The sequence below is a fragment of the Manis javanica genome, chromosome 8 (genome assembly GCF_040802235.1).
Source record: "Manis javanica isolate MJ-LG chromosome 8, MJ_LKY, whole genome shotgun sequence".
Classification (NCBI taxonomy): Eukaryota; Metazoa; Chordata; class Mammalia; order Pholidota; family Manidae; genus Manis; species Manis javanica.
This window is the reverse complement of record NC_133163.1, coordinates 27,141,275-27,165,403: the sequence shown is the minus strand read 5'-3', so window position 1 is coordinate 27,165,403 and position 24,129 is coordinate 27,141,275. Positions and strand designations below refer to the sequence as shown.

Sequence of the window (24,129 nt, the reverse complement as noted above, 5' to 3'; positions counted from 1 at the left end):
TGGTTGACTAGCTCACTGCATACCTGTGGGCAATACATGGCTGTTGACTATAAAAAGAGCTCTGCCCAGTGCTCTGCGTGCAACATGGTGGTAGGGCTGCAAGGCTGCAGGAGAGCAGAGCAGAGGCTGTAGTGGTGGCAGCGCCGAGGACAGAGGCCCAGAGGATGGTTGTGCGGGACGACTGTGAAGAGAGGCCCAGAGGATGGCTGTGTAGACAGAGGGGCCCAGAGGCACAGACCGGCTTGCTGCATGCAGACTTGCTCTGAGTGAATGGTATTCTAGTGACTGACCTGCCACCTGGAAATAAAGTCGGGTATAACCCTTGCACCCCAAGAACGTTTTGCTGTCAATTTCTTTGGTCACATTGAATCCATAGCGAACTTGCCCGGGGCTGAAACCCATTGGCAAGACAGAGCTGCCAAAGCCAGACCTGTTCTCTCTCACCTTCCCAGAGGCAAGCTGATACAATGTGCGGTCACCGAGCCATCATCATGACGCAGCCAGGAGCAGTCGGGAGGCTTGCGAATGGAACTGCAGACAGACAGCAGCCAGGAGGGCATGGAAGAGCCATTTCTTTCTGAGCCCAGCACCAAGCTAGTGCTGCCTGAGTCCTGGACCCAGATGGCAGCTTCTACAAGATGGTAGTGAGTTCTGGTCTTGAGCTGCGCAGCACTGCTGTGCCCTTCTTCAGGAGAACAAACCCAAACCAACTGCTATTCTTCCTACCCCTTTGGAGACCAAAGTTATGATAGGATTAAATGGTCAGATTCAAAACTTAAAGTGTCACGGTATTTTCCCGTATTAAAAAATTCACCAAATAATTGCTAAGTGCTCTGTTCTAGGCATTTACCTAAAGATGAAAGGGCATTCTCTAGTCTCAAGATGTTTCCAGTCTAGTAGGAAGGTAAGCTGCCACACAAAAATTATACATGAGGAGTGTGGTTATGTGCCATAAAGAGAGGATTAGATTTTGCCTTAATGAAGGTAAACCACAGGGAGGGCCACCAGGCAGGCCAGCAGTCTTGAATGGCACCGGGCATTAAATCTGGAAGACAAATCCATGGCATATGCCTATAATTCTAGGTCACTGAGCAGTTTTCATGACTGCAGCCTTCTTATCTAGGAGGTAGTAATGATCAGGTACTTAGGAGAGCCCTGCTGCATGCAGCCCTTTGCATACACCACCTCAGGCCATCATCAGAACCCCCTGAGGTTAGTTCTCATCAGCCTATTTCACAGCTGAGGAAATTGAGGCCTTAAGAGGTTAAATAACCTACCAAAGTCAGTCAACTGGAGTTGGAGGTGAAATGTAAACTCAGCTAGTATTTAAAATTTTTAATATTATAGAAATCTATCAGCTACTATGTTCCAAAAGTGGAGATCTCCCCACAGATCCTGAGGAAATGCTCAGTTGTCCTGTGGAGCAGTTCAAATGCTGGGTGGCGTTTCTATGGTACCAGGTTCCTAGATTCTAAATTTCTATGGGACGGGGCTGAGACCAGTATTTCCAGGTAGAAGGCAAGATTAGGAGACAAAAGTCAAGCCCACCCACTTCAGGATTCTGGAGGATCTGGGCCAGCCGTATCTGAGATGGAGTCTCTAAATCAAATGTCCCGGTCCTAAGCCCCTGTGGACTCCAGCTGGATTTCCTTGCTCTCAGGTACGAATCAGTCGGTGTCTGCTTGCCATAGTGCTCAAACTTGCCTTCAGTGTCTCAATGAATCATAAACTGTTCTGACAGAGACTTTAGAGATGATCTAGCCCAATCCCTCATGTATATATGACACATTAATAGTAGTTAATGGCAGAGCCACTAAGATGTTTCCTCTTTGCTTCAAAAAAAGGGTCATCTTACCACTCAACACTGATGTAAGCTATTTCCCTTGGTTGGGAAACCAAAAAAAGAATCTTACAAGTTGTGCACATCCACTGAGAATCTCTGTCAATCCTCATCTGTAATATTTTGCCCCATGGGCAGTGCCCCTTCTGTGGTAGAGGCAGGAGGGTAGGTGGGGATGGAGAGCAGAGGATTGCTCTCTAATGCTGAGAACAGAGACTGCTGTTGCTGGCCTGCTCTTCTGCTTCCTCACTTGGAAGCCCCAGCTGTCTGCCATGTTCAAGGCCAGCGGCCATCCATTTTATGTGCCAGGCTCCTTATCTGCCCGACCCACAGGCAGTCATAGCTAAGCTCCTTTCACCTGCTGGCTGCTTCTCTAGGCCACATGACTGTGTGAGTGGCTGGCCATGCAGAAGCCAAGACTTTCTTTCTCAGAGGCCCGGCTGAAGAGGGGGGCGGCACCGACTGCTAGGCGTACCCCAGGATCCCCTGCCCTTACTTTCTGTTTGGGACAGGAAACATCTGTGTTCTGTGGCTACCATGCAGTAAAGCATAGGAAGGTGCGGAATGCCGGCAGAAAGTGGGAGAAGTCACAGCTCTTCCGCCTGTCACGAAGAACTAGACAGGATAGCTCACGACATTGCTCACCCTCTTCTAGGACCCTTGAGCCCCATATACAGCCCACTTTGGGGGCTCCACCTCCACTCCTTTTTAGGATCCAAACCCCTGGTTTGGAGAGCATGGTAGTTCCCATGGCAAAGGGCCTCTTAGCTGTTTCCATGGCAACCAACACCCAGACCATTTAGTTGCTAGTCAACTGACAGCTGTTAAGTGAATAGGATTCAGTTTGGAATCTGAGGGATAGGCCAGGGGTTTCTCGTCACAGAAAAACACACAACAGCCCCAAATTAACTCCTCTAAAGGCTCTCTTAGGCAACATCTGGAGAAATCCAGTACCACTTTCTATACAACCCTGCCCCTTCCATTCCCAACACACACACACACACGCACACGCACACACGCAGGAACACATACTCAACGAACACCCAACACGGCAAGCTCCATTTCCTAATCTCCTTCCCAGAGGAGATTATCCTTTGAACTACCTAGCTTGAATGGCTAATCCCAGATCGTCTTCCCTCAGCCAGGACCTCACCTCTGTCAAGCCACTTGTCTTCTGTCTGTGGGTTTTCCCAGAGAACAGACTGTTTTATAAACCTTTGCAAAGTGTAATTAAGATCAATCTGTTTCTTTAAAAAAAAAAACTAAGGTTTCAAAACCAAACATACAGGATTGGAAATTACTCCATGCTTATTGCTTTTCATTAGCCTGAAGATTTGACTAAATGCCAGGCCTCCCAACTAACATTCTCCCAAATTCATGTAAGACAGGAGCTGAGTCTAAGCTTCCACGGCTTGCTCAGTGGACTAGAAAAGTGAGACTGTCACTGGAAAGAGCATGACCTTCTGCATATAGCCTAAGGTTTAGTGCTTCTCAGTGTTCTAATGACTGTGGGGGAGGCGCCTACGAACTGTTGGTACTGAAGACCACCTTTCAAACTAATCTCCCCACAGGAACCCTACTTAGCTCACTGCTGCACGCTCCATGTAGCCTCACAATGGCTGGTAAACAGTTATAAGCTGTTGTGTTACCCTTCTGCTCTGACTAAAGGGGACATAAACACACTAGCTGAACTGATTTTCTTCTTTCAACATGTAGGGGCAGGAGTAGGAAATGCAGGGCAGGTGGCTGTTAGCTTCAGAGGTGCTCAGTGACTCCATCATGAGTTCCCTGGGAATAGGGAAAGAGCAGACACACATGGGCACTGAGCTTTTCCAAGTGTCTCAAGAAGTTCTGTGCATGGATGATAACCTCATTTTTCTGAGGACACATCATACTTTCTGATATTCCGACTTCCAGATGCTGAGGAACATGTCTATCTCCTAGAATAACAGCTAACATGTACTGAGTGAGTGTGTACTCTGTGCTAGGGTCATTCTATGGGCTTTATAAGTATCATCTCATTAAACCAACTGCCTCACTCTTATTATTCCTAATTAAGATAAGGGAACTGAAGCATGGCAAGGTTAAGGCATTTAAGGATCGCACTGGTAGTCCTATTGGTGGAGCCAGAAACCACAGCAGTTAACCAAGCACCTATGGAATTCTCCCTAGTCCAGCATGGGAAGACAGAGTGGGCTGTCCCGGAAGACACAATGAGAAGAGACACAAAAGATTTAGCTAAGGAGTGCAGGGGCTGAACGGCTCCAGGAATTAACTGGAAAATCTTGCCTGTTGATAACTTTATTCCTGATCTATGTCTGTCCCCTGGTGGTTTTCCTGGGAAGCTCACAAACCAAAGAAATCCAAGCATCTAGTGAAATAGTGAGATGAAAAGAACTAGACCAAATAAATGCTGATTTGTGGCATAAACACCCCAACCTAAACCAGATGGCCTTTCAAGGTCCACACTACCCAACTCACTTGTGAATAGGGTTGTAATTTCTGTGACAGCTAAAAGCGGATTGGTGTACATTGATTAAAGCATGCAGCAGAATAAATGCCCCGTGATTTTACGTACGCTTCAAAGGCAGGAAATTCCAAGACTTAATTGACTTAGCCATTACTTACTACACCTTCACATTTCATTTTTAAGTTTCTAGGCTTCCCCTATGGCAGGTTCCCAAGAGTAGTCTGCTTCATGTCCACTTGTAATCTCTTACTTCCCCACCCACTCAGTTCCCCCCCCACCTTTCAGATGTTATTATTCAACTAGCTGATATTTGCTTTCACTGCTTCATTCAAGCACACTTGGTGGTGTAAGATTGTGCAAAACAAGGTCATTTCATATAAAATAGACAAAAGCTAACTGGGCACAAAGGGGAGAAAAGGCAATTTCTGAGGATCAAGTCTTACTGACTCTAGGACTGCAGGTCTGGGTATCCACCTTCCACAGATCTGTGGGAACATACTCTGAAAGAAGCGGGTGATGGCAGCGCCAGTGCAGAAGACAAGACTGCCAAGTTTTTATTTGTTCAAAGGGACATTTCCAGGTGCATAAAGAGGCCGTAAGTTAATGTTGTTAAAAAAAAAAAAAAAGCAAACATCTGCTCATCAAGTGCTCCATTTAATGAAAAGTACCTAAGACAGAAAAGGAGACATGAGATAGCCACAGAGAACCAGCTATCAGAGTTGAATTTCTCTCGCAGAGTACTTCCCTTCCACTGACATGCTGGGTACCCCTGGAGGGCAAGGCGAGTTACAGTAGAAACAGGGGGCGCTGGAGGTGCTGTCAGGAGCCAGCAGGCTTGTTGGCCAGATGCACTCAACTCGGCGGGGCACTTGGAGATGAGGGACTTGCAGAAGTAATATCCCAGCCAGATGGATGTGGTTCAGAAACTGTCCTCCGCTACAAGGGCCAATAACCCAGGGCAAGTTATCCAGCATTCCTAAGAAACCTCACTTGAGTCCTGTCTGGTTGGACCATCCTTATTCCAAAAGCAAAAATACCTGTGGACAACTAAACCAATCCCTATAGCCTGTCTCTCTTCTTTCCTTCAACCCTTTTACAAAAGATATTACAAGGGCAACAGTTCTGAGCTCTCAAGCAACAGAATCTTAATATGCTTTTAGAGGTTGAGAGGCATAAAACAGCAGTCTAGAAATTCCTTTCACTTTATGGCACTGATTTAGTTTAGACTTGAGCTCTCCTTCCCCCCCTCCACTTGTATTCTCTATCCACTCCCACCCCAACCTCCCACCCCATGGACATACTGGTATCAAACAGCTCTAGCCTTCAATCTCTATTGGGATTTCCCAGCAGAAGAAATTTTGCTTTCTGTCATCAAGAAGTTCCCACTTCACCACCAGTCTTATCTGGAGAAAGAGAAAAACAATTAGGAAAATGAAACTAGGACCTCACCTCAGGTCGGACTTGGTTTAACTATTCCTCTTAGATACAAATTGTAACAAATTGCCTAATTCCTCCTACTTTTCTTCTGAATCATGCCGTCACAAAGGCTGCCTGGGCTGTGGTGTGGGCACGGGTATGGGCCTTAACTTTCGAGAGCAAACCAACTCACACCTACGATTTGGTGTTAGCACCACATACTAACCTAGTTAATACATCAAATATAATTTCAAAAGCATTCTTTTCCCTCTTAGATCAGTGGTACATAAGTGAAGCCTTACGTGAAAAATAATTTTACACTTGAACAATTTCTCATGTATTTGGTGATCTGATCCAGTTTTTCCCAACTGTAACCATGAAGAGTAGAGCATAACAAGTTAGATTCTTAGGTGTGGATGAACTTATTTGTTGCCTGGAAATGGAAATGTTAAAAGCACTAAGGATGTCCAAAGAAGTTCATGGTTGTATGAAAAATTTCAGGAACAGTACCCTTTGCAGCAATATGATTTCAGTTAACTTCCTTAAACTGTTTCTTGATAATATACCTCATTAGAGACCTCTGCCTTGACTTGTTGTTACTCATACTATGAGCTGTCCCTTCTCATTCTTAATAAATCACTGACAATTTGCCAGTCCTTTCTTATGTGGACATGAGCTTACTTTTAATTAGTTATTACTTCTCTTGTACTCAAATTTCTTCACAAGGCAACATTTGAGTGACAATGACACCCAGCTTCTCAAAACTAGTTTTATTAGTTTTTCAAGCCTAAGTACACATAACTACTATTTCACTTAGTGCTTAAATTAACAGTTTTAGGCTGTTTTTCAAATGAAATGTAATTCACTGAATAACTACCATACATTAAAAGCCTACTATGTATAAGGCCCTAAATAGACACTCTGTATAAGTAACTGAGGCTCAGAAATGCCCATGATTATATGGCTACTCTGCAAATTCACCTACAAATCTGTCCCTGACCTTTAGGGTCTCCAACATCCCTGAAACTCAAGACTCTTTCTCTACAAGTCTCTTTAGAATGTTCTTTAGTTACTTGCTGTTTCTAGAAAATAAATGCCCAGATTACTCCTGGGTTCTAGTTGGATTTCCTTCAAAAAACGCAGCTCTTTCTCTTCATAGAAAAAAGCAATTGCTTTACTTCCTCCATTCTTATCAAGGTTCCTATCTTTAATACAGGCCCATTCCAGCAGGATCTATCTCACAAGTGTTTGGTAGAATAAGAAGTATAGCAGAATGAGTGAGTCAGAAGTGAAGTGAATGTAGGGTCAGAACAGGTGGAGGGGAAAAAGAAGAATGTTAAAAACTACCTCTCGGCCCTGGAGCTAAGAAACTACTGCTCTCTTTAGTGGAGAAATCAGGATTCTGATGACAGTGCTATGACAACGTGAAATCTTGAACCAGTTGATACTTGCCTAAAACCCTCTAATATCGCACAGCTTCTGGAGTCAGAAGACCTGGTTTTAAATCTAGATTGTAATATTTCTTGGTGGATTGACTCTGTTCATATGGCACATTGGAGGTTCAAATTTCTTCATCCATGAAAGAGGGATAGTATCACCTCTACACAGGGCAGTGGTAAGGATCACTGTATATAAAAATGGCATCACAAGGCCCAGGCTAACCATTAGACTAGGTACAAAGAACAAAGAAAGGGACACAATGAAGAGCATCTGTCTTGTCTCATGACCCCTAACACTCAAACTCAGCTCCTTTTCCCAGGCTGCTGCTGCTGCTTTTTTAGAGAGGAAGGACTCCTACTTCAGTTTTTCCTTCTTGCCCCCATCATCTGATTCCTAATATAGTCACAGGCCTCTAGTGTCCTCAACGACAGTGTCACTTACAGAGGGGTATTCACTCTTCACTGGTAGTTTATTCACGTAACTATAGGTCTTGTCTTTTTCCATGGGGCAATTGATTCCGCTTTTACAACCATCAGGCTCAGGAATGGGAAAGGGAACTGGGACACCCAACACGATGCCATGTACCACAGCCTTGCTACTTTGAGACTGAGTATCTAAGGAAAAAAAAAAGAATCAGACAGTGAAGGCAACAGCCTATTTCCAAACTATAAACAAAAAATTCAGACATATTCTCAAGCAAAGGTATTGCTATGATAGCAAATCATTAAGTCTGTGCTTCTTAATTTCTATGGCCTATTTCTTAGTAGTTATGCTTCACACATCTGTGAATGTTACAGAGCAAGCATTCACTTCCAAACTTGAAAAATAACTGAATCATACAATCAATCAATAAACAAACAAACAAACAAATAAATAAATGCAATGGGGTGGGGGTTTCATTGCTCTTAACCCCACCTTGCTCTTCATTGCTTTGCAGAGTTTCTCAGGAGAATCAGAGCTACCTGGATAAGTAACCTTATCCAACAAAGTTAACTGATTTTTGGCAGTAAACTTTCTGTTTACTGTTTACATCAGCTCCTGTCAAAGTGTATTGAGTACCTTAAAGGGTTTTAGGAGGTGGGTCTCTGAGTTCTCAAATACCTTGCCCAAAGGATTCCATTAGAAATTAAGAACAAAAAAGCAACAAAAATGGAAAGAGGGGATAGGGAGTTTCCACAGAAATGCCACAGGCGGTAACAGTAATCCCTAAGAGCTGACCCCTTAGAAATTGGGTAAGACTGGGAAGAGGTACGTTCTTGCTAATCTCCATCTTCCACATAACAAGATGGGCAGGAGAAATATAATAAAATTAGGGCAACCAGAGGTAGGAGCTATTAGGTTATCCTGGAGCTCCACAGTATTGGCTCTGTTTCTTTCTTTCTGTCTGGGTTGGGGATTACTTTTGTTTAGAAGGCACTTTTAGTTTGGAACAATGAAAGGGCAAATGTATTGTCCAGGAGACAAAACAACTCTAGTACTTAGAGCTGTGTTGAGGCTGAAGGACAGGAAATGACAGGAATTTTGAGATTTCTTAGATTGCCTGGTCTAGTTTCATGGAACAGAAAAATGAGGGAAGGATTCAAGGTAGATGCCCTTTCTAGAAACAAAGATTTGTATTTGTCTCCATTCCTGGGAATCTGAAGATGAACAAACATGGTACCAGGAAGCACTAAGTTCCAATAACATTTCTTCGAGTTGAAGAAGCAAGCTCAGATTGTTTCTTGGGTCCCCAGTGAGCTTCCTAAATCTTACAGAGGCTAAGTTTAATTGCTTCTGTGTTTTCAGGCAGAACACAGACTCAATAGCTAGAAGGTATATTGCTTGAAATAACATTCTGGAGGAGTTCCAAAGCCAAACTGGGGTCTGTCCTAATACTCTGTAGTCTGTAGCTGAACAGTGCTGACATTCCCATAAAAGCATGTTGGACAATACAGACCAAAATAGGACAGAGAGAAGCCAAGCTGTCTTCTCTAACCTGGGAACACAGGGGAAGCTCCCTATTTGCTTCAAGGGAGTATGACAGCTATGGGGGACTCTGGGAAACAGGCATATGGGAATCCAGTAGAAAGGTGTCTAAGGGAGTAGTGAATCCTAGCTTTGCAAAAGTTGGAAGGGAAGTCACAGAATTCCTGACTTCATCTCTCCTCCCCCAAATTCCCATGCTCATTCCAATATTTGAGATTGATGCTATACTTTAAGATGAATTTGAAGGTAAGAGCCACTTTAACTCACTACTGGTGAACGTGACATTGACAGTGTAAGACTGTCCTTTGTGCAGATGGCAGGGCTGGGTGGGGCATGGGTTCACATTCACTTCCTTTATAACTCCAACCCCAGAACCTGCAAAAGAAGAAACGTGAATTCAAACAGGAGGGAAAATAAAACCACTGAGGCTTTCCCCTACCTGATGGTAATGTTCTTTGCTTTCCAGGAAACTGTTCATATTTGATGGGTGAAAGGAAATGAACGAAATTATTAAGTATACACAGCCAAATCCCCTGCTCTATGTCTGGGCAGGGATTTACTAGAGAAAATCATCCCTACTGCTCCTTCTATCCCAACACAGGATTTTAAAGTAGCGCACATAGGGCTCAAGGTGCAAGCACTACTGTTTCCATTTGAAATCTTGAGACTGGTTGCTCCCAAACTGCCTTCCAACCCTGTCCTGGTATCTCTCCATATCAGTGGTCTTCAAGCTCTGCATACCCCGACCAGTGAGAACAACTTTAAGCATGTGTCTGCCAATTATAGGTGTATACTCCACTTTGGAAACCTGCCTTCAGGGTGTGTGTCTTTTTGCTGCGGTTGTTAATTTCAGTCTAAACAAGGACAGAAGTACTATTTTTCACAATAAATGCTTGACTGAAAAAGATCAAGTACAAATATTAAAAAACTCAATTACCTCATCCAGGTCTCTGAAACTGGGCAGCTGAATGGGACAGAGTGCAAGTAAACTGCTTGTTGCCACTGCCTGTAACAGGGTCGGCTTAAATCCTCCCATTCAACCACCATTGTTGAGACTGGCACCTGAAATCTCACTGGCTTCATTATTTATGTAACCTCAAGGCAAGATATCTAACCTCTGTGGGGATAATAATAGTGACTATCTCATAGGGTAGGTGAGTTAACACACATGTATCTCTTAGATGAGTGTTTGAAACATAGTAATGCTATATAAGTATTTCCTATTATTATCATCTTAAGGGATTCAGTCCATGAATTCAGTCTACAATAGCTGCTCCTGGGTGGCTAGGAAGTTCCCTTTTAACACAAAAGGGCCTCTCACCTCAAAAATATTTTGTGGGTAGAAATTACAGATCCCTGAATGGACTCTTTCTGTCTCAATAGTAGAATGCATGAAGACAGAAAGCAAAATGCAGGTTGAGAGCGCATTACCACCCTCACAGTCAGCAGGTTAGTTCAGTCCTGTAGGGTAGGAACTGAACAGCTCATGTAGATGCACTTTGCTTTCTCAGCTGTGCCTGCTCTTGGGTGGAACAATTTTATCTACTGACCAACACTGCTAGGTATACAAATGACATGCAGTCCCTATCCCCTGCTTGCTTGCCCACCATGGAAAGTTCTCAAACTGTACATGCAAGGTCTCTCCTCTAAGCACTTCTTACACTCTGTCCTATCTTCTGTGGACAGGAAAAACCATATCTGGAACTTTAATCAACAACCTATTGTAAATCAGTTCTTATGCTAAAGCTTTCAACATCCAGTTTCTATCTGTTCCTTTCAAGGCTGAGTCACATGATCTAATAGGAACTGAGTAAAGGGCAGTACTTGTAGCTCCTTCATCCAGCATTTTTTTTGCTAACAAGAGGTTCTTGGACTTCCAGTGTCAATAGAACAAACTCCTCAGTCCTAATCTGCAAAAATTGCAAAACTCATTTCTTGGCCCCATTTCTCACTTGAGGGAATGTCCCCTTCAGGGGCAAGGGGATGTAGAGCGGAACTCAAAACCTTTTGATGTGGGCACTGAAGTTTTTACATTGTATTTCCCAATTAAAAAGTAAACTACAAGTCTGCATCTGAAACCCTCCTTCCCTTGAGAATTTCTTGCCAAAGGCTTTCAAATGAGTAAACCAATGTCAGTATTTCCTTTCCCTTATTTTTTCTTTACATGTTACTGTTGAAACCTAAAGTGGTCCACAAACACCTACTAGTTTCCTACTGCTTACCAGCTGTGAAAACTTGGGCAAGTTACTCTATGAGCCAGTTTCTCATCTGTAAAACACACTGTGAGAGCTAAACAAGTTAATAAATACAGTGACTTTATCTAAACATTAGCCACTAAGTTTAACAGAGTGGAAGGCAGTAACTCAGGTGATAATAGCATCTTTCAAGTGCCAGGCTCCTACTTCAGTGGAACAGCATGTGTGAAGGTTAATAGGCTAGCAGTCTTTATTCCTTAATCAATCCTGTCTCCCAGCAGCTAGTTTTGCTTTAGCCTCACATGAATTTTGATGGCATAGGGGAAAGAGTATTTGTTTTATCATTCACTTTTTTGATAAATATTTACTGAGCAGTTACTATTACCTGAGCACTGGATATATATACGCAAACTTACTCTGTGTGCCTTTGAGTAAGTTACCTAACCTCTCTGGAATTCAATAATTGACTGTATAATCTACAAGTCTCCTTCCATCTCACAAATTTAGAAAATCAGTGTCATGACTCTTTCAGTTATCATGACACCTCTCCACTTAGCAAAATTCTGCTCCAACAGTTAATTCTACAGATTAGACAGAAGAACTCACAATTTCCACCCCTCTCCCCAACCCTGTTCTATTTCCCAACAAAGATTTCAATCACAGCGGCAACAGGGGGGTTATGTGTCATCAATTGTGACCAGAAACACGAGTTTTATAAATATGAGGAAAAACTTATTAAGAATCACAAAATTTCATAGCTTGAAAGCAGCGCTATGCTTCGGACTTGTCAGCAAAACGTAAATTAAAAGGAAAAGCAAACGGAGTTGGGAGGGAGAGGTCATCCATCCATTTCTTTCTGCCTTAATAGAAGGCATAAATGAGAAGTTCTGCGTCGTCCACACCACGCACTGCATGTGCTGCCTGCCCTTAAAACTTTAGAAACTTAGCCAAAGTCCCACCAATAACGTCCAGGGACGCCAAATACGCGTCCCAGGAAAGAGCCGAAGTTGTGAGCTCTCGGGTTTCATTCCGGCCCGCACCTTCTCCCCTACCCCAACCCACTCCACTAGGGGTCCAAGGCAGAGCCTGGCCGCCCGAGGGACCCGCCCAACCTAGACCCGGGGTTCTCAGCGGGGTTCGGCGGGGGCTCTCGCAGAGGGCGCAGGAACCCCCTCGGGCTGCCGTGGGGCTCACCGCAGTCCTTGAAAGACACCGGCTCAGCCAGGGAGAAGGCGCGAAGCGCCAAAAGCAGGAACACAGTGGGTAAGACGAACATCGCAGCCACTGAAGTTCTCAGAGCTGGGAAGAAGGAGCCGCTTCGGTCACAAGATAAACCTGCTGGGGCGGGCCGGGGGAGGAGCCCAGTTAGGCGACCAGTTACCAGCAACCAGGGCCGAGGCCCGCCCGCGCCCCGCCTCCTGCCCCCTGCCCCAGGGAGCCAGGCTTGGCTTGGTCCGGCCCAGGTGCCCACTACGTCGGCCCATCTTGGTAGCTCATCACCTAGGAGGACTAGCATCCGCGTCCCCCGGCCCCGCTCCTCTCCCGCGCTACGCCCTGGCTTTGTGGGTACTCCCTGAAACGCAAAGGAAGCATTTCTAGCCAATCAAACCCCTTCTCCTCCAGCACCACCCAATAGGTGTGTTCGAAGGCGGGCCTCCGAGGGTTCCGCCCCTCGAAGCCCATTCGGAGAGGATTGGGGCAACGCAAGGGGCGGAGTTTGTGGGAAGATGGCGGCCTCTAGGGGCTTGTCACTAATGGCCGTGGCGCTGAGAGCGGTCACCCCTTGGCCTATGGGCAGGTACCAAGCCTAGAAAGGCACCTGGGAAGGGCGTTAGGTTGTGCGTCTCCTGGACTAAGGGGAAATTAAGGCCTGCGGGGAGGTGAGGGTTGGTGGGAGGGCGACATGGTGGAGGTCGCCAAGTGCCCCCTGCTCCTGGATTTATGCTCCTCCCTTGTCAGCAGGCTTCTCGCGGCCTCCCGCGGACCTCAGGCGCGTCGGGAAGCGTCGTCCTCCAGCCCCGAGGCGGGCGAAGGGCTGGTGCACCTCACCGACAGCTGCGTCCAGGTAGGAGGCGGGACGCGGAGCTGCGGTGCCTGGGCGGGGGCCGAGAGTGCGGGGACCTCCCCTTTACCTACCGACTCTTCTTAACGCCCTTCTCCGGCATGATCCCCCCTTCCTGCATTTCAGAGGCTTCTGGAAATCACCGAAGGGTCAGAATTCCTCAGGCTGGAGGTGGAGGGAGGTGGATGCTCCGGATTCCAATACAAATTTTCACTGGATACAGTTATCAACCCTGACGACAGGCAAGGAAGAAGGGGTGTGTCCTCAGAGAATGTGCGGGGCGGATAAAAGTGGCTCCAGTTGAAGGTGCACTTTTATCCCAAATTCAAAAGGTTTGCCAAGGATGCTTAACACCACCCTTCTCACATGATGGGGATACAGAGTAGGTTTGTTGTCTTGATTCAAAATAACTGTTACAGGAGAAAAATTGGCCTGCCTAGGCCAGTAGGTTACTTCGTAGGCAGGCAGGCAGACAGGACAATCTAGGCCTAAATCCGTAAACATTTCTCAAAATTCATTCCACTGAATCTTTTTGCCCCAAAGAAAATCGGCACATGTTAGAGGCAAAAAGGGCTGTTTCCTCTCTATTTCAGAAAACAGAGGATGTGCACCTCTGGGCTTCAGAGGGTGTCATGTTTTTGGTATTTATAATATTCACTAATGCTTTCCTCCTGTCTTTTCAGGGTATTTGAAAAGGGTGGGGCGAGAGTGGTGGTTGACACTGATAGCTTGGCCTTCGTGAAAGGGGCCCAGGTGGACTTCAGCCAAGAACTGATCCGAAGCTCATTTCAAGTGTTGAACAATCCTCAGGCACAGCAAGGCTGCTCCTGTGGGTCATCCTTCTCTATCAAACTTTGATGCAAGGACAGGTGACCCAGAGATTGCTTCATTTGTACCAATTTGAGGAACCTGGGATTAGTTGAATTCTAGTGGTTTTCTTCCCGTCATGTCCCTCTCTCATTATTTCCAGGAGTGTTGTGTTTTGCTTCCATTATTTTCAGAATATGAAGTTTTTACTCTTGACTGAATTTCCCTTGCACAGTTCTAAGGCCAAACCCTTAGGTGCTATGACCTAAGATTTTTTTAAAAATTTTTTATTAAGGTATTATTGATATACACTCTTATGAAGGTTTCACATGAAAAAACAATGTGGTTACTACATTAACCCATATTATCAAGTCCCCACCATACTCCAATGCAGTCACTGTCCATCAGTGTAGTAAGATGCCACAGATCCACTATGTGCCTTCTCTGTGATACACTGTAATCCCGGTGATCCCCCACACCATGTGTACTAAACATAACACCCCTCAATCCCCTTCTCCCTCCCTCCCCACCCACCCTCCCACACCCCTCCCCTTTGGTAACCACGAGTTCCTTCTTGGAGTCTCCGAGTCTGCTGCTATTTTGTTCCTTCAGTTTTGCTTCATTGTTATACTCCACAAATGAGGGAAATCATTTGGCACTTGTATAACCTAAGATTTAATAACTGTTTGAAACCCAGTATAATCTAGAGGCTCCAAGTTTCCAAAATTTGTAATTACTTCTCAGACCTTCATAGCTGCTTGTTTATATGTGTATATCTATGTATAAAAGCTTCATTTTAAAGAAAAGTCCTTATTTAGGTGTGTTTTGGGTCAGAGTTGTAGATTGTGTAGTTTGAACACTGTTCCTAGGTCAGAGAGGGTAAGAAAGGCAAAGGAAATGTTCTCTTTTTCATCTCACCCTTCCTAAATGCTCTGGTTGACTTATCCTTATTTTCTATGCAGCCCGTTGACCACTTCCATTTGTTAGGGCAGATCCACTTTCCTCTCATACTCATGAATCTGCTAGATTCATAAAACCAATATAAATAACCCATAACCCAGAAATCTTGGACCTAACCTACACCGATAACCTGAATAATTTCAAAAATGGCCTCAATTCTCCATATTCATATAGGCATTTCAAGATTATGTGATCATTTAGGATAGATCCTATTTTTAGGATATGTTGCTTCACTTACCTTATGATGTAAAATGTCTCTGGTGCCATGCATAGCAGCATGTGGGCCCTTTGTTGGTATAGATAATAGATACTTAGGGAGTTTCACGTTGGATTACCAGATAAAATGCAGGATGCCCAGTTAAATTTGAATTCCAGATAAACAATAATTTTTTTAGTATAAGCAAGCCCCAAATAGTGCATAAGGCATACTTAATACTAAAAATCATTTGTTTATATGAAATTCAAATTTAACAGCATCCTGTATTTTCATTTGTTAGATCTGGGAACCTTACTTTAGGGTCACTGAAAGGAGCTTTTTAAGCACAATTCCTAATGAATTTTTTTTTTTTTTTGAGAGGGCATCTCTCATATTTATTGATCAAATGGTTGTTAACAACAACAAAATTCTGTATAGGGGAGTCAATGCTCAATGCACAATCATTAATCCATCTCAAGCCTAGTTCTCGTCAGTCTCCAATCTTCTGAAGCATAATGAACAAGTTCTTACATAGTGAACAAATTCTTACATAGTGAATAAGTTCTTACATGGTGAACAGTACAAGGGCATTCATCACAGAAACTTTCGGTTCTAATCACGCATTATGAACTATAAACAATCAGGTCAAATATGAATATTCGTTTGATTTTTATACTTGATTTATATGTGGATCCCACATTTCTCCCTTTATTATTATTATTATTTTTATTTTTGATAAACTGCTGAAGTGGTAGGTAGATGCAAGATAAAGGTAGAAAACATAGTTTAGTGTTGTAAGAGAGCAATTGTAGATGATCAGGTGTGTGCCTGTAGACTATGTGCTAATCCGAGCTAGACAAGGGCAATAAAACATCCATGGATGCAGAAGCTTTCTCTCAACACGGGGGGGTGTGAGGTTCTAAGCTTCACCACTGTTGTTCCCCAATTTCTCACCTGATGGCCCCCCTGCGACTGTGCCTGTCTTAGGTTGTTCCTCCCTTGAGGAATCTTACCCGTCTCTGGCTAACCAGTCATCTTCCGGGGCCATACAGGGAAATGTAAAGTTGGTAAGTGAGAGAGAAGCCATATTGTTTGAAAAAGTTAGCTTTTTACTTCTTTGCAGATTTATGCCCTATGGCTTCTATGCCCAGCACTTGTCTCGAGGTATCTTTACCACCTGGAGGAATTATGTTACTCGGTAAATTCGATATGAGGCACGAATTCTATTTAAGGGTTGTAATTAGGAAGGAAGAAGAAAAGCTATAGAGGTAGCATATGGAAGAAAACATGGGAGGATTGATTATTTCTTTGACATATCTTCTTGTAGAGTACCTTAAGTATGTATAGGTTTTAAACAACTAACTTGCACACACATATTAACATAATAGGAATACGGTAACATAAACAAAGCAAATCTATAATTACCAGCCATCTCCAGTGAAGCCAAGAAAACCATTTAGGCACCCTAGGCATTTGTGAAAATTAGTCTATGATATGATGGACATTGTCCAACTGTACTTGAACAGTCTGAGAGAAATCAGACAAATTAGAGCAACCCATTTCTGGGATCTGTTCACATCCCATAAGTTCTTTTAACCATAGATAGTCTATAGTCGTAAGATTTTGGAGCGCTACAACTTGCACCCCTCCCAACTCCTGATTGAGTTCCAACAGTACAGATCCGGTCAAATTTGTTGTCTCACTGTATGCACATGCCAGCCTAGACATCTCCCTCCTCATTCCAATGGCAAGTCCAGGAAACGGTGAGGTGGACACAGCCACAACCGCAGCATCACCCGGATCCCTGTGAAGGCTTTTTGATGATCATCCCCCGGCACGAGTCCTCCAGAGAGTGCTGATACCGGAAGCTCCTCCTCATATCGTATCTTAGTTCATTTTCTGGGTAGCCAAGCTAGGCCTTGATCTTCTGCATAGAAACAAACAGACCCTTTGCCCACACTTTGACATGCCCTCTATACCACTGTGTAGAACTCATTGGAGGTCAGCACACAGGAACTGCTTTTTTTTATTTTTTATTTTTTATTTTTATTAAGAGAAAGGAATATTATCAGGAAAGAGTACCTCCATAGCTGATCATCTGACACCCTTTAAGTGATCAACATTAAGGATATTTAAAGCATGTGTTAATCTTTGATTTACCAATTGTTTTATCCTATCAAGGAGTAATCCCCCTTTTCTTTCTTTCTTTTTTTTTTTTTAATCTTTAATCTACACTTACATGAAGAATACAGAATACTATGTTTACTATGCTCTCTCCTATATCAGGTCCCCCCTAAAAACCACCTTACGGTCACTGTCCATCAGCATAGCAAAATGTAGAATCATTACTTGTCCTCTCTGTGTTGTAGAGCCCTCCCTCCCCTTTCTCCCTCCCCCCCATGCATGCTAATCTTAATACCCCCCTTCTTCTTGCCCCCCCCCATCCCCCCCTGCCCACCCATCCTCCCCAGTTCCTTTCCCTTTGGTACCTGTTAGTTCATTTTTGGGTTCTGTAATTCCGCTGCTGTTTTGTTCCTTCAGTTTTTCCTTTGTTCTTATACTCCTCAGATGAGTGAAATCATTTGGTATTTCTCTTTCTCCGCTTGGCTTATTTCACTGAGCATAATACTCTCCAGCTCCATCCATGTTGCTGCAAATGGTAGGATTTTTCCTCTTCTTATGGCTGAGTAGTATTCCATTGTGTATATGTACCACATCTTTATCCATTCATCTACCGATGGACATTTAGGTTGCTTCCAATTCTTGGCTATTGTAAATAGTGCTGCGATAAACATAGGGGTGCATCTGTCTTTCTCAAACTTGATTTCTGCGTTCTTAGGGTAAATTCCTAGGAGTGGAATTCCTGGGTCAAATGGTAGGTCTGTTTTGAGCATTTTGATGAACTTCCATACTGCTTTCCACAATGGTTGAACTAATTTACATTCCCACCAGCAGTGTCAATTCCTAATGAATTTTAAAGTACTTGTTTGGGTATGGCCCTTAAATAGGCAGTAGAGCTAGAAATAGTCATGGTATGTGTGTGACAGTGCTGGGGAGCCAGAACTGCACGGGCAGACAACTAAAAAAAAGATAAAACATCACCACCTTGAAAAATGATTTATTAATGCTAATGGGAAACCACAACCAACTTGAGTCTGTAAGAATTATTGGTTCAACTCATCTTTTCCTTGAAAGCCTAAATGTTTATTACCACAAAAACTTGCGTTTCTGGACTGGATTAGTATTAAGGTTGCTCAATAAAAGAATTTACCATTAGAAAAACAAATAAAGAGTTTAGAAAAATGTATCTGAGACAGAAACTTAGACGCTTCCATTTTCAATATGGGAAAACCCAGAACTTAGAGAAAACAAACCTATCGTGTGTACAGTGTGTTTAGAAAGGAAGGCAGGAGACACGCAGAAGCCTGAGTAGAGAGAAGGGGGCAGAAAGCAGCCTACTGTGAACAAGTCTGCATGACTTTGTTAGGACATTGAGAGTTGCTGCTGATTCTTGGGCCTAATGAGATTCCCAGCTATGTCCTCTTATCCTTCTTAAGAGATTTTGCTACATTTTAAGTGTTAGAACCCTTCTTCCAGAGTATTTTTGTGGGTTATTTATTGATTTGGTGATTTTAAAACTACCGAGCACAAGCATAATAGCTTTAGTTGCTAAATAGTTAAATTGCAGTGGCCAATTAGGAAGGAATAGGGTCTGCTCAATATATGTTAGTACCTAGTGCTAATGGGAGAATAGAAATGTTGTGTTTAGAAAGAGTGGATTTGGGAGGGATCACCTCACTTCATCACTCTGAGAAAGCTACATGGGGAAACCTGAAGTGGTAACAAGAAACCTCTGTTGGAGCAGAGTCATAAAGAAATTTTAAGAATACAACATGGGGAAACAATAGAATAGCATCAGGGAACTGTGTGTTTGGAAAAAATAGTAATCATGGTTAATTGGGTTTAGGATCTTATTAGGCCCTTTGTGACCAGATGCCCTCTTGGCAGGCCATGAAAGCCAGCAGATGTCTGCAGAAATTTTGCTGACTGTTCAGATTCATTTAGGACAACTTTATACTCTTTCAGTATCAATTGGAAGATTTTTTTTCCCCTCCCTGATACTTTCACGGGGGAGCTTTTCAAGGCCCTTTTGAGGAATGGCAGGAACATGGGACAAGCATCGTGATTAATTTTTCTTGCCTATGATGCAAAATGCTGAGATAAAAATAATATACTGAGAATAAGGAGGGATTCCATCTTAGAGCTAAAATTCTATTTTAAAAATCAGCGAGTTAGGTAAGATTCCTAACGTACTTTATTGTAGTTAACCAGCAACTGACCCTATCTTAAGGCAGGGCAAGCAATCCTAAATTATGTTTCCACTGCTTGCAGGTAGCCATTACCTTGGAGAAGAACAAGATCAAAAAATTCCTTGTGTTAAGTTTCTCTTACAGAATGTCTAGAAGACTGTGGATGATGACAATATCTTTCACTGTAGATAGACATCATGAGACCACAGTTACCTACCCTCCCTTGTCTCTTTACCCCATTCTTTAAATCCTTAAAAGACATGAATCCTAAGCATCCTAAGCCTTAAGCGTGCTTCTGGGGCTGCCCACACTCTTGTTTTGAAGGTGTACTTTGCCTTAAGTAAAGCTGCCTTGCTGTTCAAATTAATGCATTTTGTCTCTGCACTGTCCTAAGCCACTTGGGAGATTAGTAAGATACAACTTTTCCCAGTGGTAAGCGTCTTTGTTACTTTACTATTTCATTCAGTTTTTTAGACTTAATCACAAGTCTCTCTGTTCTACTCAGACAAGTAGGGAAGGGCTACTGAGATCTCTGATTTGGGCTTGCCAGTTCCCATCAAGTCAGTGACCCTGATGGGACTATGGCTGTACAATCATGCTCTTTAGTAGCCTTCCCTAAAATCTCCTTCCTTTGCTTTGGGGATGTTATCAGAACGTAGTCTCACTCCATCCAGTGCTCCACGGCTCCTGTAAATCCTGGGGTGATAGGGGCTTAGTTGCCACACCATGCAGATTCAAGCAGACACTGGATGCCGGGTGACCCTGGCTTTACAAGTTGGCAAGGTGCCGGAGTCCAGCTCCAGCCGAGGTGTGGGTCACGAAAGAAAGGACAGCGTGGGCGAGTGAGGAGACGAAACACCTGATCAAGGTTGTAACATCTCCCGACATCAAGCAACAGGGTCTTTATTTTTATATCTTTTAAAGGTTTACATAATGTTAAACATTTTTCTTTAATCATGAATAGTACAATTCTTTTCCTGTCAATTTACATAATTCCAGCTTATTACCCTTAAGTAAATAGCGTCATTTCTTTTAACTTTCCCCTAGTCTATTGTGATTAGTTATTCATAAAAGCTGCATGCTAAGTGCTAAACAGGAAATGGCATAAGACAGTGTGTGAGCTAAGCGTGTGGGCTATGATTTTTACTTTAAGCGTGTAAGATTATATAGTGTTTAAGATATGTGTCTAAAATATGTGTCTAAAGCTATATAAAGTTTAAGCAGGTTATATAAAATGCAAGCTATATTAAGTGTAAATATATTATTAATTAAATCCTATCCTACACATGTGGGTTGAGGCTCACATCTAAAATCTAGGGATGGTACTCTTATCACCCATTCCTCAACATTTCTACAAATACAATAAAAACATCTTATCCTTTCATAATATTCATTCCACAATTTTAGATGTTTACACCTCTCCTTCTGCATTTACAGGCACTAGGGCCTTGCAGTCCTCTTTAATCTTTCATATAATGATACTAAATCTGCTCTTAACTACCTTACCATTAATATAATAATATTTTATCATAAATTTATTATAAACTTCTATATATGGGATAATTATAAATGTAAATCTTATTTTACTCATAACTTCTTTCTTCAAGGGGAATACTCTTCTAATATTATAAGCAACATAAAAGGGGGGCCCTGGGTAGTGGGGACTATTAATCTCTTTTTATTACTTTGCTATTTCATATAAATTTCTTGGGAAAATGGTTTTTTTCCATGGGAGTTTCTCCATGCCCCAGGTTCCTATAACTTCTTCTCTGCCAATATTCTAAAGAAATTCTGGTTAGTCCTGTTTCAGTTGTTACGAAGGAAGGAACAAACCGCATCTAGTTTTGAGAGGCCTGGGCTGTTCTGCCTCACTTCTTCATGGCAGTATGCCTGGAACAGTTGGTCCCATAACACTGCTTCCATTTCCGGAATTGCTGCTTTGATCAATATTTTGGGTTATGTTATTTACTAAAGATTAATAAAAAATACATAAGATTTCCCATATATGAGCCCCATCACCAACATCATAACTGCAAAAATAAGTGGGAATTAGCAGAGGCCAGCTATGAGGTTTCCCTTTTTCAGGATTCCTCCTCATGCCTGGACCTTGTCAAACAGCATGAGCAGCATGGCCCGTGCCAGCAAGGGATTTGCCCTGTGTCTAATAGGAGTTCAGTGAACTTCCCTTTCTTCCTGCTTTCACTACTCCTCGGGTTTTAATGAATTCCTTCCTTACCTACACTCATCTGACCCGTTAGTGAATTCTTTTGTGATCAGAGTCAAAATCCTTCCGAGTCCAGGCTGAAGTTGCACCTAGTGTGCAGGGAGAGGTATCCCAAGATGCAGCTGCCCCCCAACACTATTCCAGAATTGGTTTTTAATTATGTATACATGGCTAGTGAGTGCCTGGGGCAGCATGCCCCCTTTCTCCTTTGGCAAAACATAATAGTGCAAGAACCAAAGGGAAGGGAGCCTTGCCTCTGCTTTGTGTTTTTAGCTCCAAAGAGGGGGCCTCTTGATCAACATCCAGATATTACCTCGGTCATGTGATTGATAGTGACTCCTGGTATGCAAATTATAGATGTCCCACCTGCCCTTAGGTCTTTGTGTGGGAATGTTGACTGATTATAAGACAGGAGGAGAAAATAGGTTCAGAAGATAAGGAAGGACTGCTAAAGTAGGTGTCCAAGAAGGTATTCTTTCTCTTTCTCCTGAGAGTTGAGCCCTGCTTTTTGAGTGGAGGGCCGACATTGGGCAGGGGCATCTGTATACAGAAGTTGGCAGCACTGATCCTCGCAGTAGAGCCTCCCTTGAAGTCTGGGCCTGAGCTGATGCTGCTGGCAGTGGGCAGGGTGTCATACTGCAACATTAATACGGTTTTTTGTGTTTGTCTCAAAAGCAGGAAACCTGACTGCTTTTCCACTTTTTGAGGCATCTCGCACTGATATTTATGATTGCTCTTTTAAAATCCCTGTTTGCCATTTCTCCACAGAAATACCACAGGGCTGCTTAAAGGAAGTTTGCTCTAAGAAGTTTTGAAAAAATTACCATCTGGCTTTAATTGTAAAATATAGTCAGATAAATGTATAAGGAGAGGGAGCATTTAAGTAGTCTAAGGCCAACAGCTGTATTTAAAAATATTTTATTTTTTTTTGAATAGGTAATACATATGGTACAAAAGTCAAAGAGACACAGAAGAGGATACAGTGGATGCAGTGAACAGTCTCCCAATCCTATTCCCATCCACCCTGTTGCCCTCCCACAAACCACCATTTTTTCTAGGAATGTGTACCATAGGTAGAATCCCATACGTAAAATGTGAAATAACATGGACAAGAATATTCATTACAGCATTATTTATAATAGCAAAAGATAGGAAGCAATGGAAATGTTCATCAATAGGGGACTGATTAAATTATGATTTATCCAGTCAGTGAAATAGCATATAGTTAGAATGAGCTTATTATGTGCAAGTATATTAAGTGAAAAAAGCAAAGTGTAGAACAGTATGCAGAAAATGCTGTTTGTGTTTTTGATTCAAGGAAATATGTATATATGTGTGAAATATCTCTGGAGGGGCAAGCAGGAAAGTGAGGGTTGGGAGGAGGGGCAGTGGGAACAGCATTTAAGTAGGTACAGTGTCAGCAGGGTATCCTGAGGAGTGATCAGAATTTCTCTGGAATGTTGGATATAAGGTAGAGTGACAAGGGTGAGGTTAACAGATACCCAATTCTCTTTCCCCTTTCTTTAGACAAATAACAGTATGTGGTAAATGTTGTTATACACAACCTTCCTTTTTCCCTTGATCTATTCTGGATTTCTTATGAGGGCACTTAAAGCCACTTCTTTTTTCCTTTTGAGGGCTGCATAGAAATTAATGATTTCTAATCTTTTACTGTTAAAAATAAATGCTATAATAAATAACCTCTTACATTTGTCATTTCACATTTGGTGAGAATATATCTGAAAGGTTAAATTCCTAGAATTGGAATTACTGATTCCAAGAGTAAGTGCTTTTGTAATGTTGAAAGACATTGCCATATTATCCTCTTCAGAAGTTGTATGAATTTCTTCTGTCAGTTATGTGTGTGAGTGCCTCATTCCCCAGACCCTTGCCAACTAGGAGTCTAAACAAACTTTTTGGTCTTTGCCAATCTGACAATTTTTTAAGAAGTGTCTCAGTATGGTCTTAAAAACTCTCATTTCTTTTACTATGAATGGAGGTCAGAATTTTCGTATGTTTTAAGAACTATGTAGTTGGTCTGCTGAAAACATCTCAACTAGTATAGTGACCTAGAGCAAATTATTTAGGCTTTGTATATCTCAATTTCTTCATCTATAAACTGGGAATAAAAATAGTAAGTAGGATTGTTGGATGATTGTAACACTCAACATAGTGCCTGGCACATAGCAAGCATTCAATAAGTTATGTGATAGCTGACAATCAGAGCAGCAGGTAGGACAGGAC

General features: G+C 42.7%; 2 protein-coding genes across 6 annotated transcripts; one reads left to right on the top strand and one right to left on the bottom strand.

Moving 5' to 3' along the window:
• Positions 1 to 4,943: 4,943 nt before the first annotated feature.
• NPC2 (NPC intracellular cholesterol transporter 2) lies at positions 4,944 to 12,948 on the bottom strand. Of its 2 annotated transcripts, none has more exons than XM_017656748.3 (6): positions 12,827 to 12,948; positions 12,521 to 12,661; positions 9,399 to 9,506; positions 7,608 to 7,780; positions 5,612 to 5,713; positions 4,944 to 5,246 (listed from the first exon to the last, which is right to left on the bottom strand). In XM_017656748.3, exons 1-5 carry the CDS (start codon positions 12,840 to 12,842, stop codon positions 5,627 to 5,629), a joined length of 525 nt encoding a protein of 174 aa, XP_017512237.1. In that variant the 5' UTR covers positions 12,843 to 12,948; the 3' UTR covers positions 4,944 to 5,246; positions 5,612 to 5,626. The 2 variants fall into 2 exon arrangements, with proteins under 2 accessions (XP_017512237.1, XP_017512236.1); XM_017656747.3 differs by having other exon boundaries at positions 12,521 to 12,664; positions 12,827 to 12,857.
• A 36-nt stretch (positions 12,949 to 12,984) lies between these two features.
• Positions 12,985 to 23,585, top strand: ISCA2 (iron-sulfur cluster assembly 2). 4 transcript variants are annotated; one of them, XM_017656751.3, is made up of 5 exons: positions 12,985 to 13,124; positions 13,289 to 13,391; positions 13,515 to 13,630; positions 14,072 to 14,217; positions 22,822 to 23,585. In XM_017656751.3, exons 1-5 carry the CDS (start codon positions 13,054 to 13,056, stop codon positions 22,878 to 22,880), a joined length of 495 nt encoding a protein of 164 aa, XP_017512240.1. In that variant the 5' UTR covers positions 12,985 to 13,053; the 3' UTR covers positions 22,881 to 23,585. The 4 variants fall into 4 exon arrangements, with proteins under 4 accessions (XP_017512240.1, XP_017512242.1, XP_017512238.1 ...); XM_017656749.3 differs by having other exon boundaries at positions 12,996 to 13,124; positions 13,286 to 13,391; XM_017656753.3 differs by having other exon boundaries at positions 14,072 to 23,585.
• Positions 23,586 to 24,129: the final 544 nt, after the last annotated feature.

Coding starts and splice junctions, on each gene's coding strand:
- NPC2 (XM_017656747.3), bottom strand. Junction 7,781..9,398: donor CAATGTCACGTTCACCAGTA/GTGAGTTAAAGT, acceptor TTTTTTCCTTAG/ATACTCAGTCTCAAAGTAGC. Junction 5,714..7,607: donor TGAAGAGTGAATACCCCTCT/GTAAGTGACACT, acceptor CTCTTTCTCCAG/ATAAGACTGGTGGTGAAGTG.
- ISCA2 (XM_017656749.3), top strand. CDS start 13,054: ATGGCGGCCTCTAGGGGCTTGTCACTAATGGCCGTGGCGCTGAGAGCG. Junction 13,392..13,514: donor TCACCGACAGCTGCGTCCAG/GTAGGAGGCGGG, acceptor CCTGCATTTCAG/AGGCTTCTGGAAATCACCGA. Junction 14,218..22,821: donor GGCACAGCAAGGCTGCTCCT/GTGGGTCATCCT, acceptor TTTTTTGAATAG/GTAATACATATGGTACAAAA.